Below are 16881 nucleotides of genomic sequence, written 5' to 3' on the forward strand. Positions count from 1 at the left end.
GAATGGGGAGTGAGCTTCCGGCGTCGCCGCTCCTACCGGAAGTGGGCGGGGAAGTGCTACAGGGAAAGCGTTCCGATCGAGGCCCGGGGCTGAGCGCACTTCCGGTCCTCCCTGTGGGCTAACGCGGAGCGCGCCCTAAAAAGGACGGGGCGCGCTTTTCTGGGGGCGGGGAACGTCCCTTTTCCGCCCGCGCCCCCGGCCCAGCCCCAGGCCCAGCTCCAGGCTGACTCGGCCGGTCCAGGTTTAAAGCTCCCTTCTCGCCGGTAGCCAGTGAGGTAGGTAATGGCGCTTAGAGAGGGTTGTGCCCATTCGTTACAGAGGAGGAAACTGAGACCTCGAGACCCTGAGTCCTCGTCCTGGCCCCTCCACTTACTAGCTCAATGGCGACACACAAGCTCTCTACCCGCCCCTCGCCCCAGACCTCAGTTTCCCGGTTTGTAAAAATTGTTCCAAGATCAGGGTGGAAAGAGCCCGTGACCCTGGAGTCTAAGGAACCGGGTTTTAATCCTACCTCTGACCCTTACTAGCAGTGTACCCCTGGGCAAGCCCCACCCAACTTCCTTGGACCTCAGTTTCCTCGTCTTTAAAAGGAGGGGGCTGGACCCGAGGTCCCTTCCAGCTCTGCCCCTCCAAGCATGACCAAGGTGGGGGAGGGGCGTCTAGTCCCCAGTCATGGACTTAGTGCCCAGCCCTGGAACTACAGACAGGCCTGCCCTCAGGGGGCTTACAGTCCAAAGGAAAAGACCACCCACCGAAAGGGGCTGAAGTTGGGCAGAAGGCGCCCTGAGGTGGGAACCTCTTAAAATGGGGGTTTTGGGAAGAACTGACCCCCTGAGGACGGCAGGCCAGGGTGAGCAACCCCTGAATCCTTCGGATTAGAAACTTGGGCCCCCCCCCCCACCTCCACCCCAGAGTAAAGGACGAAGAGGCAGAGCAGCCTTGAAGCCGCCTGGCCTGATCCTGGCCCCCTGCGCTTCTTCCCTCCAGCCGGGATGGGCCATGGGCTCCTGGGCTCCACCAGCATTTTCCTACAGTCCTGCGTACTTGGTCTTGAAACCGTGGGGTGCGGGCCTGGGGTATGAAGGGCAGAGCAGGATTTATCGAAGTGGCCCGGGCCCCCCCCCCAACATTTGCAATTATTTCCTTCTTGTTCCCACTCAGTGGATGTAAAGAAAATTACATAGACAAGTGCCTGGCACCTAGTAGGCACTTCATAAATGTTGGTTTTGTTTTCAGGAATTCTCTGTGTGCTAAACCATCCTTTAGGAAAGGGAAGACAATATAACAGTAATAATAATTGCTTATATTTATATAGCGCCTACTGTGTCCCAGCCACTGTGCTAAGTGCTTAAAAGTCATCCATTTGAATAAACATTTATAGTGTGCCTATTGCATGCAGGCACTGTGTACTTGTAAAATGTGTACCTGTAAAACTGCAGCCAGACAATAAACAGTCACTATGTAGCTTCTAATCTAACATAAATTAAAACAACAGAATTAGAATGTAAAATGATCACTGCTTTCATTCAGCAGTAAGACCTGGATTTTTGCTAAGTGGGAATTGTCTACTTGGATTGTTGATTGTGCAAATACAGCTTTACACATACTATCCCCTTTTACCTTAGCCACCTTAAAATGTTTGACTTACCTTTGTATTCTCATTTTCATTCCTTTTTTAGCTCCCGATCTTGCTTGAATTATGGGAATTGATTGCCTGAAAATGAATATGGGGAAACACGGCTAAAAATATTATCCTCAGAAGAGCTGCAGGAAGATGGATTCATCCAGGAATTAGAGGGATGAAGACTCTTTAATGAGGTTACACGTGATAATGTCCTCCGGTGGAGAGGATCCAGATCGGGAGAAAGAACAAGAGACCAGGCCTCAAAGCAGAGATGGTCCGGTCGTGTCTGCCTTTAAACAGGCAAAACTGGAAAAGGAGGCCCAGAAGAACTGGGACCTGTTTTATAAGAGAAATAGTACCAATTTCTTCAGAGATAGACACTGGACCACCAGAGAGTTTGAGGAACTGAGATCATGTAAGGAGGTAAGCCAACTGATACTGCCCCTCATAGGAAAGATAAGGCCTGAACAGGTAGAGAGGACAATACCGGTCAATACCCGGTGCCCATTGAAGACTATGACATACTTAGGGTCAGCACCTTAAAGGAAGAGTCGTTTTTCTGTCCCTTTCCCAGAGATGCTTGATTAAAGTTAGAGACTGTCATATAGCTGCCGAGTGATTAGCACCTGTGTAAAAAAACCATGGCTTCTCTGAGACCTGGGCTGCAGCCACAGACAGCAGAGAGGTCCAAGGGGCCTTGTGCAGTGAATCACTTAGGTGGAGGGTTGATTCCAACGTGATCACCTAGAATCTGTGCCATGTGCGTGTCCAGAATTAAAGATCAGGGATCTCAGGCTGAGGCCGGAGAGTCTGGACAACTGGGATTTTTAATAGGCAAGAACTAGCAATTTCTTTTGCTGATGGTGCAAACATAACATACATTCTTTTTCTTTCTCCCCAGTTTGAAGATCAGAAGTTGACTATCCTTGAAGCTGGCTGTGGGGTTGGAAACTGTTTATTCCCTCTTCTAGAAGAAGATCTAAATATCTTTGCTTACGCCTGTGACTTCTCACCCCGGGCCGTCGAGTACGTTAAGGTTGGTGTAATAGGCATGTGATGATACTTCTTTAAGAAAGAGGATTCTCAGTGGATGAAAACTGCCTGTTTACATACAAGTTTGATGTGGCACAATTGGGCTAAATTAATCCTTTGCTTTTTTAATTGACGTTACCAATTAGTGCTAATTGTGAAAGAGAAAATAAGTTGGTTATGTGGATATACTCAGTCTGCAAAACTAATTTCTCTGACTGGCAGCTTTTAGGTAGTGGCCCCTTTTGGTGACTGGCAAGATGAAGGCCAGAAGGCCCCTCGCCCACTTTGTCACTCTCATGACCCATGCCGACTAACTCTTGAATCAGAAGCGTAGAGTGGCAGATAGAAGAGACTTTGGAAGTCATTTTTGCCTTACTCCTTCCCAGAGCACAAAGCCCTCTGAAGACATCTCAGCAGGTGAATTGTGAAGACTCTCAGTGATCCGCACTCGTTTTAGGTCAGCACTGATCATGAAACCTCTTTCCTTGTGTTGCACTGAAATCTGCCTTCCTGTGATTTCCATCTGTCCCTGAGGGCCAAGCAGGACGAGCCTTCCTGACAAAGCTGCAGGTAGCTCTTCACTTTGCTCAGCTAAACATTCCACTTCAGCTGCTCTTTTGGCCTGGGCGGTACCAGGTCCCACAGCATCGAGGTCATCATCCTAGGATGAGCTGGCATCATCCAGTGGACCTTTTAAAAAGGACTCCAAAAGCCAGGCTTAATCTATCTGTCTACTGCGGTCTGACCAGGGCAGGGCCCAGTGGGACTTTGTCTCCTCTCCCGCTAGACACTAGGCTTCTGACACCTAGAAGAGGCTTGAAGAGTCCCTGGCTTTGCCACTGGTAGAATTTCCTTAAGTTTGGCCCCTCTCTCACAGAGGAAAAGGTGCAGAGTAGAGCCAGGGTGAGTCTCTATAGCAAACCATCCACCTCTCTGCATTCTTGCAGGAACATCGGAGGAGTCTGAGGTCATGTCCCAGCCAAGTTCAGTCTGGGGGCTGCACATCACACTGCTGACTCAAACTGAGCTTGTGGTCCACTAGGACGAGGAGGTCTCTTTTACCTGAACTACCTGGGTTGGACTAGACTCTCACTGATGTTCCGTCCGCCTCTGAAAGTGCCTTCTAGCCCCTTCTCCCCTTTTTGTTGTTCAGTTGTTTTTTCAGTCACCTACAAATTAAGTCCTGAAATGAGGAGAGGCTGCCCTGCGTACCCTCTTTAAATGGAGGATCTGAAACACTGTTTCCCCTCTAGTTCAGATCCTTACCACCTTTCACCTGGATCGTTGCTAAGCCTTCCTGTTCTAATCAGTGTTCTTTCCTCACTCTGGTCCATACCCCTCTGCAGCTCAGAGCTCCCTCCAGAGACTTCCACATCACTGTTCTGGACAAAAAAGTGCAGGGCCTCAGGCTGGGCCTGGAGATTCAGAGACAAAAATAAGTCTCTTCCCTCTCAAGGAACCTCGGTGTGCCCATTTTTCAGTAATCTTGGGCTCAAACCCATCTGGACCAATTATGCTTTGGGCAGCAACTGGAAAAATACTTAGAATGGTTTGCCATTTCCTTTTCCAATTGATTTTACAGATGAGGAAACTGAGGCAAACAAGGTTAAGTGACTTGCCCCAGGGTCACACAGCTAGGAAGTGTCCAAGGCCAGGTTTGAACTCACAAAGTTCAGTCTTTCTGACTCTAGATCCTACACTTTAGCTGCCTGGCTGCCCCAAGCTTCTCCCCTTAGCTGTTTTTCTTGACTCAGATCTTAAGATTTTTCTTTTTTCCCTGTTAGTTTCATCTTGTTAGTCTCATCTTACAATCCCAGCAGAGGACTTTCTGATCTACCTTGGTCAGCGTTGAACGAATGTGTAGATTCGAGAATCTACAAAGTAGGTTTGTGGAAATCTGAGTTCAGATATTTTGAGTTTGGAATTCTTCCCAGTCCTGGAGTTACTGTCAGCCTGCAAGCCCTACAGTCCTGGGCTACCTTATTGACATTGGAAAGAATGCCGGAGTTCCCTGGAAAAACCTCTTACCCTCAGAAGAAAAGATGCTGTGCAGCAGTCACTGATCCCAGATGCTTCCCAGAGAAGGAAAGGATGGCACTGTCTGGGGGAGGACAGCTGATACCTTCCCAGGCCTGGAGGTCTGGAACTTCCGCTGGCTGTTCCATTAAGAAAAAAAAAAGCTGTCTGTCTGCCAGAAGAATGTTTCAGACTATAGGAAATGGGAGGCAAAATGTGGAAATGACAAGTCTTCACTACCCAGCAAGTGACTGATGTGTGAAGTATATTTATGTTCACCAAATTTGCAAGGATTACGTCTATTTATCCTGCCTAAAGAAATTTCATAAAAAATGTTTTAGCTTTAAGATAAAAACTATGTACATATTTTTAATATATTTGTGTGTGTGTGTGGTGTATGTGTTTATGTATGTGTGTTTCAGCCTCAGAGTTGAAATACTTTGAGTGGACTTTAGAGAAAATGCTTGTCATAAACATGAACCAAAAGTTTATCTTCACAAAGTTGTAAGTTGTCCTGACAAAAAATTTTATTTTATGACATGTTAGAACATACACATATGGGTGTATCTATACAAATATATACCTTCATATGTGCATATGTATGTAACATACTAGACCTGTGGTACAGGCCTGGGCCTGTACCCTAAAGCCTGAGGGACTTGCCCCATGTCACCGGGGGGCCAGGAGAAGCCAGAGGCAGGTGGCCATGAGGGTGAAAGGAAGGAAAGGCAGGGACACCACGACCACCTGCTGAGGCTGGGCCTTCTCTCTTAACTTATTTGCCATTTGGGGCTTTGGTGAGGAGAAATAGTGGCCAGTGGGAGGAGGGGAGGAAGTCGTGGATTTGGGCCCAGTTTGTACCTTCCTGGCAGCCACCAGTAGAACTTGAGTGGGTGGGGAAGAGTTGAAGCCTGAAACTGTAGGAACAGGACTTTGTCCCTTCTTCCCCTCCCCCCACTTTGGAATCCTGAGAATGAGGCTTCCTAGGCACTAAAGACACACATCTGGAGGGAGGAGGCTGGGCCCCACTCTTCCTTGATTGTTATCCTTGTCTGGTTTTCCAAATGGAAAGTCAGCCCTTAAATAACCAAGAGGTAATCGGTTTTTTACTATCTCTTTGGCCCTGTATCAGTCACCAAGTATTTCCTAAGTGCTTTCAGTTTGCTAGGCACTCTAGGTTTACTGAGAAAAAGTCAAGCTTATCTTCTACTATTATAGGCTTATAAAATGCGTGTATTTGAAGATCAAATGGCTTCTAAGTAAAATGCAATATGTAGGAATTAAATCCTGTTATTTGCTGGGGACTTCTGCCTTGGATAAAGTGCCTGGGACAGGAATGAGAGTGAACTTTCTTGCTAGCAGAATTTGAGAATTAGCTGCTTTGTGAGAGATTGCCACCTTGGTTGAATCAACTACAGGCATCGTCAGCTCGTCCTGTGTAAACATTGCTCTGACATTTATTTCCCATAGCATCAGTTACATATGTTGTAACCAAATGATTATGACATCACAAAGCTGTGTTGCAGTGTTATGAAATGACCAGTGAAACAGCCGATAGCGTTTGACTGATGACCTGATTTACCCATCATTACCCAAGGCACTGCCTCTGTCCAAAGGTTTCACCTGATGCCATGTTTTCACAAAGTTAATTCAGCTCATGCCTTTACCGGTAGAGTTAAGGCAAGGATATTCTCATTTTTTACTTTGTTCCCCCAGCATCTAATACAATACCTGACATATAATAGACACAATAAATGGTGAATTTGAATCATTTCAGTGTTGGCGTGATTTAATCATGAAACAACTTTTCACATTTTCTTCCTTTCCCTGCTGAATAGCAAAACCCTCTGTATGACGCTGAGCGGTGTAAGGCGTTCCATTGTGATCTCACCCAAGATGATCTTCTGGAACACATCCCAGCAGCCTCTGTCGATGTCGTCACCTTGATATTTGTGCTTTCTGCTGTTCACCCCGACAAGATGCACCTGGTCTTGCAAAATGTTTACAGGGTAAATGAGAGCCTGATTGGGGGGGGGGGAATGCTCAGCCTTGGAATCACACTCCCTAGAAAGCCCTTGGGGGCCGCCTTCTCCTTTCGTCCATTGTACGATGTGTGTGTTAGGGATCAGAAACTGTGTCTTTGACTTTGCTCAGGAGATGATGTGGGTCAAATAAATTTTTGTAAATTAAATTGTAAATGGATTCAGATACTTCATGGTGCTGAAAGATAAACTTTGAAGAAGAGTTAAAATGTTTCCTATGTGGACATAGGTAACAAATTTCAGGAATTTTAAAGGAAGGTTGCATGGCTTGCGAATGAGTGTCCTGTGTCTTCTGGTCCCTGGAAGATGAAGCTGGTCAGCTTCAGACCAACCACAGATGAACTGGACTCTGTGGTGACTGTTGGGGGAACAAGGCCTTTGAAAGAAAGAGGGAATCTTTCTTTTTTAGAAATAGCTGTACACTTACTAGCTGTGTAACTCTGGGGAAGTCACTTAACCCCAATTGCCCCACCCAAAAAAAACAAAACAAAAGAAAAAAAGAAAGAAATAGCTATTCAGAGGAACACTTGGTTACAGACAAAGCCTCGAACGTTGCGGTTTGGCATGTCTTAGATGTCTGCAGTAATGGGTACAGCCACTAAAAGGCGTGTTCAGAGCTCGTCCTCTTAAGCAGCTGAGGCAGTGGTCTCCTTTTTTTCATTCATTTGATTGCCGTCCTGCACACACATCACATCGGTAATCCAGGTTAGCTCAGCCTAGAACTTTCACAAGCTTGAATTAGTGGTGTCTGAATTAAGGAGATTTCAGCTGACATTCAATTTTCATTGAGCTTTTACTTAATACATGGGGATAATGTGCAATATATGCTTTTGTTCACTAGGTATTAAAGCCAGGTAAATGTGTCTTGTTTCGAGACTATGGGCTGAATGATCATGCGATGCTGCGGTTTAAGACTGGCAGCAAGCTAGGAGAAAACTTTTACGTTAGACAAGATGGGACCAGGGCCTATTTCTTCACTGACGGTAAGAGAAAAGTGCTTTTTGTCAATTTCCAGTTGTTCATGGGACTGTAATTAATTGTGATGTTGTGGATGACACAGTTTATGTGTGAGAGGTTTGTACAATTCGTTTTCGTCTTTCTGTTCTGGTATTTAGATAGAGCATGACAAGGTCAGTACAGACTGATGGTTTGCCAATCCGATTTTCACATTTCAAAACGCATTGTGAGACAGAACATTTACCTGCCTAACTAAGCTCTGGACTTTCAAGGCAAGAGAGGGCAGTGAGGAATAAGTGTTTGGAATGAACATGGAATGGACCTCAACAAATTTCATGGTTCACTGATTGATGGCCTGAAATGTACCCCACGCCCCTCAGCACGTTCTGTTTTGCATGGCCGTAGAAAGCAAAGTCAGACGTTATGCAGGGAAAATCCTCGGCTCTTGACTGCTTTGTGTGTAGGCAGGGAGCACTGGAATGCAAAAGCCCTCAAACAAGAAGTGTTTATTTAAGCCCTTCTGTTGGGTCCAGCACCATGTAGGTCAGGTGGGGAGAGGCAGACATTCATAACGAGGTCCCTCCCTTAATATTGGTGGAGAGGCAAAACCCAGACATATCGATAGAGAGCTCTAACTATCTCTGCATGTATATCTATATCTATATCTATATGTCTTTGTGTAGATGTGTGTAAAGTGTTGAGAGAACAATATAAGACAAGAAGGTAAAGTAGTAGGTTGCATGGAAGAGGCTAAGAATGCTACTGGAGCACAGAAGAAAGGGAGCTTAAAGAAGCTCAGAGACAATATTTAAGTTGGAGAGGAAGGGCTTGGAATCGGAGCCAGCCTTCGGTGTCTTGAAATCATTCAGGTGTAATAAGAGCCAGACGAGGACCTGGATGAGGGCATGCCTGCTGTTGTCTTTGTAATGCTAGTGCCTAGCACACAGTGGGTGCCTAATAAATGCTTCAAGAATGGCCAGGAGAGGTATCTAAGGAGAAGTTAGCAGCACTGAATGATGGATTGGATAGAATGAGCTGTAAAGGAAAGGGATGAGCGTTAAAACCCAGAGGGGTCAGGGGAGGGTTTTTGGAAGGTGGAGAAAACATGGGCATGTTTGTGGGCAGTAGGGAAGCAGCCTAGGAGCCAGCAATGATTAGTGAGAGAACGGGGGTGATAGATGGAGCAGTATGCTGGAGGAGAAGGGATAGAATGGGGTCGCTCATGAATTTCAAGGGGTTTGCCTGGGCAACGGGAAGAGCCACCTTCCAGTGAGGCGGGATAAAGGAAGAAGAAGTTTTGGGAGGCATCTTAGTGATGCAGCATGAGGAGGAGGAGGAGAGAGGGGAAGGAGCTCTCGGCAAGTGGCCTTCATTGTTCTAATGAAGCATGAGGCAAGGTCTTGGGGGCAGGGAGAGCCCTGTGGAGGTGAGGAGGAGTGAGAAGGCTTGGAAGAGCCACTGTGGGGAGTGGGAGAGTGAGTACAAGGATTGCCTTGAAGCAGAGAGTCCAGGTGAGTTACTATCACATAACATATAGTGGGCCCAGAGGGAACTATTGTGTGACTTTCGTGAAAAGGAGGGAGGGTGGTAGATGGTGGCTGTGAGCCAAGGCTGAGGCATGGCAGGGCAAGATGGGCCATAGGACCAGAGGGCAGGGGGCTGGAGAGCAGAGGGCAGTGGGACACTAAGGAGCCAAAGGCCTTCGGGGTGCTGACAGTTGTGCTGAGGATGGTGACGATGACAGTGGGTAGGGAGAGCCCAGGTGAGGGGCACCTGGCTTCTTGCAACCGATAGGAGTCTGAAAACCTCAAGATTCACCTTATGAGAGACTAGAGATCACGGCTGCTCTTGTCTAGACCACACTTATGTCTGCTTCATATGTGCCTCTTTAGAGACAGGTCTAAATTAATAGTTGTCAAGTTAATGAAGGATGAGGGGAAAAGAGAAGTCAAAGTGCCGAGCCTTGGGACCTGGAGCAATGAGGGGTGCTGGCTCCAGGGGAAAGAGAGTGAACTTGGTATTTGGAGCTGATGCTGAGCCTTCTAACAGCAATGTCTGTGAGACCGCAGAGGTGAAGAAGTAGGAAGTTGGAAGGCGTCTGCGTGGGTGCCATGACTGTGGATGGAGAAAGAAGAGGGGAGAATGCCGAATAGTAAGTGAGGGAAGAAGAGAATCTGTGTAGCCACAGGCGGTATCAGAGAGGGGGTGTTCAGTAGGGACAGATGCAGCCGAGATGAGGGAGGGTGAGAGGGGAGAAAAAGCGCTGGAATGTAAGGGTCAGCGGGTCAGCGGTGACCTTTAAAAGGGTGGCTTCTGTGGAATGGCTGGGAGGGGAGCCAGATGTGGAGGTGCTTGGGAGGCCACTGTCCAGAAGAGATGCAAACAGAGGCGGCTTCTAGCAGTGCTCAGGTTTGCCCTGTTTGATTGGCAGGAGTTGGAGGGGGCAGCAGGCTTGGGGGAAGTCTGCATGCCTTTGTAGGTGTGGGGAAAGATGCATGGAAAACAGAAATCTGAGGTTGCAGTGAATGAGGAAAGTTTGTTAAAGCTGTTTGCTGTCTTCCACATTATTGCTTCTTTTCTGAAAAGCATGAGATGGAGCCCACAGGTAAACAGTTTAAAGCCAGGACCTTCCAAAGGGCCTGTTTCCTCACCCCCCAAGTTCGCTGTGTTAGGATCGGTTGTATGGTGCAGACCGTGCTTTGGACTTGGTCTTCATCTTCATGGCAGGGGAAGGGAAAGATGTTATGATACACACAGTCGCCAGGATTTTTAGATGGGCTCCCCTGCCTCCCACCTCCCCTGAGTAGTAGAATAAATAAGGTGCTCAGAGTAAAGCAGTCAGGGGTACGGAGCCTTTTTGTGAGCACAGCCAGCTTTGAAATCCATGTCTTTTCTTTTTGGTTGAATGGGGACATTGTACGTTGTTCAGCACAGTGCCTACCTGGCATGTAGTAGGTGCTTAATAAATGCTTATTCGTTGGTTCTTTTGAAGGAATCATTAGTGGACTGTGCTGGGCAAGGAATAGGCATTCTTTAGATGATCATTGGATTGAATTAAATAGGATACCTACCCTGAAGGTGTGGAAGGCGGCTTACATGGGGCAGGTTGGAGCTATCCCACTTTATACTAGAAATGTGTGGTCTGGAAGAGAAAGAGTTTGGGATGAGTGACTGGTCATGGAAACCACTCCAAACTTGGAGTCAGGAAACTTTTCTATCGTTTCTGGCTCTGCTTCTTAAAACCCACGTGGTCTTGGAAGAGTCATTTTACTGTGCTCCATTGAAGGAGTTGGACTATGATCTCTGAGGTCCCTTCCAGCTCAGGAGCCTATGAAAGCCATTTCTTGCAAATTAAAACTTTCCACATGTGTGTGTATGTGTGTAAAAATAATGAATTTATAGGAAATGGGATCTTCTTGTCTTTCTTTTCCATTAAAGTAAAACCTACCCAAAAATGTCAAAGTGAAATTATTCAAGTGTTTAAACAAAAACATGGTCTTAGCTTCCCTCACTGCCTTGTCCTAATGAGGTGATAGAAAAGCTCTCCAGACAGAGATTATCAGTGCCATTTACTTTCTCTCTTCTAGTATTCCTGGCTCAGCTCTTCCGGGCAACAGGATATGAAGAAGTGGTCAGTGAGTATGTCCTTCGAGAAACCGTGAATAAGAAAGAAGGCTTGTGTGTACCAAGAGTTTTTCTTCAGAGCAAATTTCGGAAGCCTCTAAGGACACCATGATTCTCAATACCATGATCATAAGTCTCAACTCTTCACAGAATAAAATAATTTGGGGCAGAGGTACTCTGTTAAAAATGAGTACTTTTGTCACAATTTAGGAATTCACTTATTCAGAGGATCCATTATCTCAAATGGAGAACGGTGTGCGCACAGACTATCTATACCTTCTCATTCTTCATCGTTCTTGTCTCTGTCTTCCCCAAACCCTTTACAGAGGGTCCCTACCACATGCCAAAGGGCTTCCTCTGAGTCAGGCTTCTGACCCTGTGTCTGTGAACTTTTATCAATAACGTTTCAATAACTGTATTTCAATACAATTGGTCTCCTTTGTAATCCTTTGTATCTTATTTTGTGCATTTAAAAACATGATTCTGAGAATAGGTGCTTAGGTTTCAACAGACTCCCGTGGGGGTCCGAGACACGGACAGAGGTTTAGGACCCCCTACTGCAGGTCTTTTGAACATTCCATGGGAGCCCATGAGGGTTTGTTGACCCTCACACTCTATCATATCATGTGGTTGGCCCACCTTCTTGTTCAGGCACGTTCTGGGGGATGCCTTCCATGCTTAATGGGTGGCAACCTGAGACAGAAAAGTTACATTACAACGTTATGGCCTTGTGCCCACTTGGGTCGCCCTCCACGTCTTTTCTCATAAGTTGATACCGCTCAAGGGTGGGGGTGGGGGAGAATCATTAAGTGATCAGGGTGTTTAACCCTTGAGAACGTAGTAGTACCACGAGGTCTGTGTGCCAACAGGAGACACCAGGGCTGGCCTGGAAGCCATGGAATACAAAGAAATGGGGCTTTGTCCCACTTCCCAAGTCCACAAAGAAAGGAAGTCACATACCCCAATTTTGTTTCAGAAAATATGGTCAGAAGGCATACACACGGTGAGGGAAATAGCAGCAGGCTTGGCCCACAACCTCCGAGAGCTCTTAGACATTTTGGTATTTTGTGTGGTGCTGCTGCTAAGTAGCTTATCCTCACCTTTGGTAACTTGACTTGCAAGGATGGACTGTTAGAAGAGACGGGTGTCAGGGAAGGGGATCCCATCACATCTTAATTTGACCCCAAACGTGGACCTCCCCAGCAGAGGAGGGGATTGTCGCTGGAGAAAGGACTTGGCGGAAGGCTGTGCGTGAAGGAGCGGGCCTCAGCATCTCCATATGAATAACAATTGTTGTATTCTTCAGAGTCAGCTTCAGGCTCCCAAATCCTGTCTGTCACTCTGCACTACGATGCTTATTTCTGGGCATTACTTTAAAACAAGCCAAGAGAAAGGTAGAGGTTCTTTATATTTTTGTTGAAAATAAGGGAGATTTTTAATAAATATATTTCAGAATCTTCTTGTGTGAACTTTTATGGGAATGGGAGGAAGAGGAAGGAACACATCTGGGGGAAACCCCTCAGAGTGCGTGTTTCCGCATGGGGATCGTGGGTGTTTTCTGCTCATAGCTCCCCACATCCTTGAGCTAGGAACAGATGTATCTGCCTCCAGCAAATACAGTGTTGGGCCACAAACAGATGCCTCAAGACAAGTCTGAAAGGGAATAGAATAATAAAGGCAGAAGACGTTCTCTCTTTTCACTCCACTGCCTGATTTTCCTTAAGTCTGCTGTGATGATTTTAGGGCCCAGCCACTTGAACCAGCATTTATTTTGACAATTGCAGTAAGGCATAGACACAAGGTAAGATGACAGATGGACAGTTGATCTCACAGAGGGAATACCCAGGACACTCCTGGGTAATCCAAGGACAAAGCTCCATCACAGATGAGAAAAGATGGTCAGAATAGATTAGAGCAGCGTTGACTTGTCGTCATGGAGAGACGGATACATGAAGAGCTGCAGAGAAATAAGGCATTGGTTAAAAACAGGGAATGTTTCCAGGGTCAGAGCTAGGACAGACTGTGGCCCCCTCCCACTTGCTTTGGAGAACCGCGCTTATATACTTTTCTGAAGCCTCCCCTGTTAGTGGAACTCAATTTACCACAAGATGAATCCATGGCAGAGAACAAGCTTTTCTGGCACAGAATACACACACATTTGAGTCTTTAAATGTACTTTTCCTTTCCCTTCTCCAAACATACTTGTCCTGTGCTGCCACTGTGACCTCCCAGACCCAAACATCAATCCCTTCTGTTTGTTTGATAAGAGTATGAGCCTCCTGGGGGGTAGGGACTGTGGGGCTTTTTGTATTTGTATGCCAGCACTTAGTACAGGGCCTAACGTGGAGTAAAGGCTTTGTCAGTCAGTCAAAGCATCCCTATCCCTTCTCCCTGCCTATTTTGCATAATCATAATTCCAGTTTTACCCAGAGGAAATGCCATCCATCATTGTATCCAAATAGTAGAGCTAGTTCACAGGAAGATTTCTCTCCTGGATTCTACATTTGGAGCAGGAAGGCACAGTACAGGCCCCCTAATCTAACCATCCCATTTGATTGATGTGGAAACTGAGTCTCAGAGAGGACCAGTGACTTGCTTGCCAGGGCCACAAAGCTAGGAACTGTCAAAAACAGGTTTTGAACCCAGTTCTTCCGAATTCCAGGTGTATGCACTAGACTACGCTGGGAGTCCACAGACTCACATGAAGCAAAAAGAGAATTAAGAGGGAGGTGTGAAGTGTGTTCAATGGCACTTTTAGAGAGCACTGCTGGGATAGCTTCTGTCTAGTGCTAGTACCGTCTTACAGGATTATTGTGAGAAAGACAAATCAGAAAATGCTTTATGACCTTAAACTATTACTATTTGTCATGTTAGACTTTTTAAAGAACTTCAGGGGTAGCTAGGTGGCGAAGTGGATAGAGCCCTGGATTCAGGAGGACTTAGTTCAAATCTGGCCTCAGACACATAACACTTACTAGCTGTGTGACCCTGGGCAAGTCACTTAACCCCATTGCCTGGCCCAAAAAAAAAAAATTTCAGTAAGCATTTGTTAAGTATCTACTATGTGCCAGGCACGATGCTATGTGTTAGGGATACAAAAACAAGATAACATGAACCCAGGCCTCAAGGAGTTTATAATCTCCCAGGAGAAAACATACCCATATAAGTAAATACAACCTATGTGGACCATGATTTCCTTGAGAAGGCCAGTAGAACAGGACTTTCAGAAGGCCCAACAGGATAGGCACGAGTGGGATAGCAACACTTGGTGGGGTGGGATATGGCCCGGATGAGTGCAAGGAAGCTGACCATGGTGACCCCAAATAGAAGCTTTGGTGAAAAGAGTCTAGTCTCAGACTTGGGGATTCCGAGTGGGGCCACAAGGCAGGGATTTTCACTGCTGACTGGATTAACAACCCTGCCCGAGGAAAAGATGGGAAGACACGTAAGGCAGAGGTGCAGTCAGGCCAGTTATAGGCCTGGGTACGGCAGGTTTGAGTTACTCATACTCAGCAATGTTGACTCGACTTCAGGATTCGTTCCAGGATGGGCCAGGGAGGGCTTGAAAAGCATTGGAATCAGAAATGGGTCGTGTTGATCTTGTGTTCACCAGGTGGCAGTAGAGACCAGTTACCCTCGGTTTCCTTCTTCCATCCTCACCTTAAGTCACCATTATAACAAACACTATCGTCCATTTCTATGGTAACGATACGGAAAAATATGTGCCTGGCTGTGGCTACTGTCTCCTGTCACTGAGAAGTTACGCTTTTGGCCCGGCAGCTGACCGCTGTCTGGGCATCACCGAAACAGAGGGACTTCTGTTCACAAAACCAAGGCCGCCCAACCCAACCAAGTCATATGTGATTTGTTTTCCATTGAATTTCAGTGACATTTGTTACCTTTTTAAGCAGTCTGGAATATTAACCTATGTTAGCTGCATTCCTTTCCCAGTCTGCTACCAACACTGCTTCACATCCTCCCCCCACCACCTGTTACCCTTTTATGAATACTGCTCAGAAATGGGCAAGAATTCCCTTCCCAGCCTGCAGCTCTTGGGACCTTTTAGTAAATAGCCAATGCACTGTTATGTTGAGTCGAATCTAACTCAAAAAAATAGACATGATTGTCTTCTACCAGTCTGTTAACAAGGGGTATTTACATGTTCGTGGACTTTTAGGGAAATTCTTAACTCAATAGAAACACATAAATCTTTCCAAAATGAGCTCTCTAAATTGAGGACATAATTATTAATGATAATCTTAACTATGTGAGAGGTGATCTCTCAGACGTGAAGCCTCCTCAAGGGCCATTAGTTCTTGTTAATGGCTCTGGTATTGTTGCCTTTGAGTGGTACATGTGTAAAGACCCCTCAGAATACAAGACCCCCTCCCCTACTCTTAGATAGTGTTAGCAGAAATTCCTGAGCCATAAGAGCATCCTATCTCACCTCTAGCTAGTTATATGACCTTGGGTAAAAGGCTGCTGAAACTGTGAGGCCCTGAAAAGTGGAACATGCTAACATAATTTCTATACCTCTTTGTTCTCTCTGTTACTGGGGTAATTTTTACATGAATAGACTGTACACCTGAGGCTCAGCCAATGAGCCAATGGGAAGGGGGTTGGGGTGAGCTGCTGCGTTAGGGTCTATATAATCTTGCCTTAAACAAACAGCACTTACACTCTTGGGGCAGCTTAGGCAGGACGGGGGTGCCCTTTCTCGAGAAAGTCAATAAAGAGATTCCTCCTTTTTGCAAACTTTTGTCAAGACTCTGGTTTTTAATTTGAGTAGGTGGTCTCTGTCCCACACAACTATGTAGACATCCAAGCATTCTTGCAAACAGAATGGAATTAGATTCTAAATACCTCCATGAGTCCATTAGGTGTAGAAAGAGGGGATTGATGCCAAATAAAAGGTAGCTGTGTGACTTCTAGGCAGCAAGAACAGAGGATCCCCAAGAAAAAGGAACAGCTGAACTGCCGAAAGAAGAAAGGCAAGAGAACAGGACAGAGACAGAGGACAAAGAGACAGAGAAACGTGACGGAGAGTTAGAGACAGGAGACAGAGACAGAGAGAGAACAAAGAAAGACAGAAAGACCTTTGCGTATCTTCCCTAAAACTTTTCTTCTGTCTCTGGTCTAGTCAAGCAATGTGTAATCACTCATATTCTCTCATGTGAGGGTCATAGTAGGCTCCTCAACCTTTCCTGAGAGTTGGAGGCCAAATTGAACATTTTGCATTTCAAGTTCTGGGCCAGCTGGGTTCAGAGGTTATTGGGTGTGTGTGTTGGCGGGGATGGTCTGTCCCTTTTTAAGGAACAGGCCAGTTTAGAACTGAGAGCAAACCCTCTGAACAACAGACAGCTGCATCTTCAATCCAACCACTGCTGCTGTTATTTTCTGAGACCAGTGGACTATAGTGAGAACCAAGTGTATGTATATTACGGGATGTAGGGTGGGGATGGGGTGCCCTGGCACTGTTATGGAGGCATGGTTAGGAGAATATTGCCAAAGATAGCTAAATTAGCAGATGCCAACCTCTATGCTGTCCCAGCACGTGGATAATGAAAGTGCCTTCCTGAGGTACAG

At 46.2% G+C, this 16881-nt stretch overlaps 1 protein-coding gene across 1 annotated transcript; it reads left to right on the forward strand.

The window, feature by feature from the left end:
• Positions 1–47: 47 nt before the first annotated feature.
• METTL6 (methyltransferase 6, tRNA N3-cytidine) lies at positions 48–12750 on the forward strand. Its single transcript, XM_020987244.2, has 6 exons — positions 48–275; positions 1680–2047; positions 2526–2660; positions 6511–6681; positions 7556–7697; positions 11259–12750. Exons 2-6 carry the CDS (start codon positions 1814–1816, stop codon positions 11405–11407), a joined length of 831 nt encoding a protein of 276 aa, XP_020842903.1. The 5' UTR covers positions 48–275; positions 1680–1813; the 3' UTR covers positions 11408–12750.
• The last annotated feature ends 4131 nt before the right edge of the window (positions 12751–16881 follow it).

The sequence above is a fragment of the Phascolarctos cinereus genome, unplaced genomic scaffold, assembly GCF_003287225.1.
Source record: "Phascolarctos cinereus isolate Bilbo 61053 unplaced genomic scaffold, phaCin_HiC Scaffold_1;HRSCAF=81, whole genome shotgun sequence".
Taxonomy (NCBI): Eukaryota; Metazoa; Chordata; class Mammalia; order Diprotodontia; family Phascolarctidae; genus Phascolarctos; species Phascolarctos cinereus.

Bases quoted from the DNA above. Each gene is read 5' to 3' on its own strand.
- METTL6 (XM_020987244.2), top strand. From the start codon at position 1,814: ATGAGGTTACACGTGATAATGTCCTCCGGTGGAGAGGATCCAGATCGG. The intron at 2,048-2,525 runs GTAAGCCAACTG...CTTTCTCCCCAG, and splicing joins AACTGAGATCATGTAAGGAG to TTTGAAGATCAGAAGTTGAC. The intron at 7,698-11,258 runs GTAAGAGAAAAG...TCTCTCTTCTAG, and splicing joins GGCCTATTTCTTCACTGACG to TATTCCTGGCTCAGCTCTTC.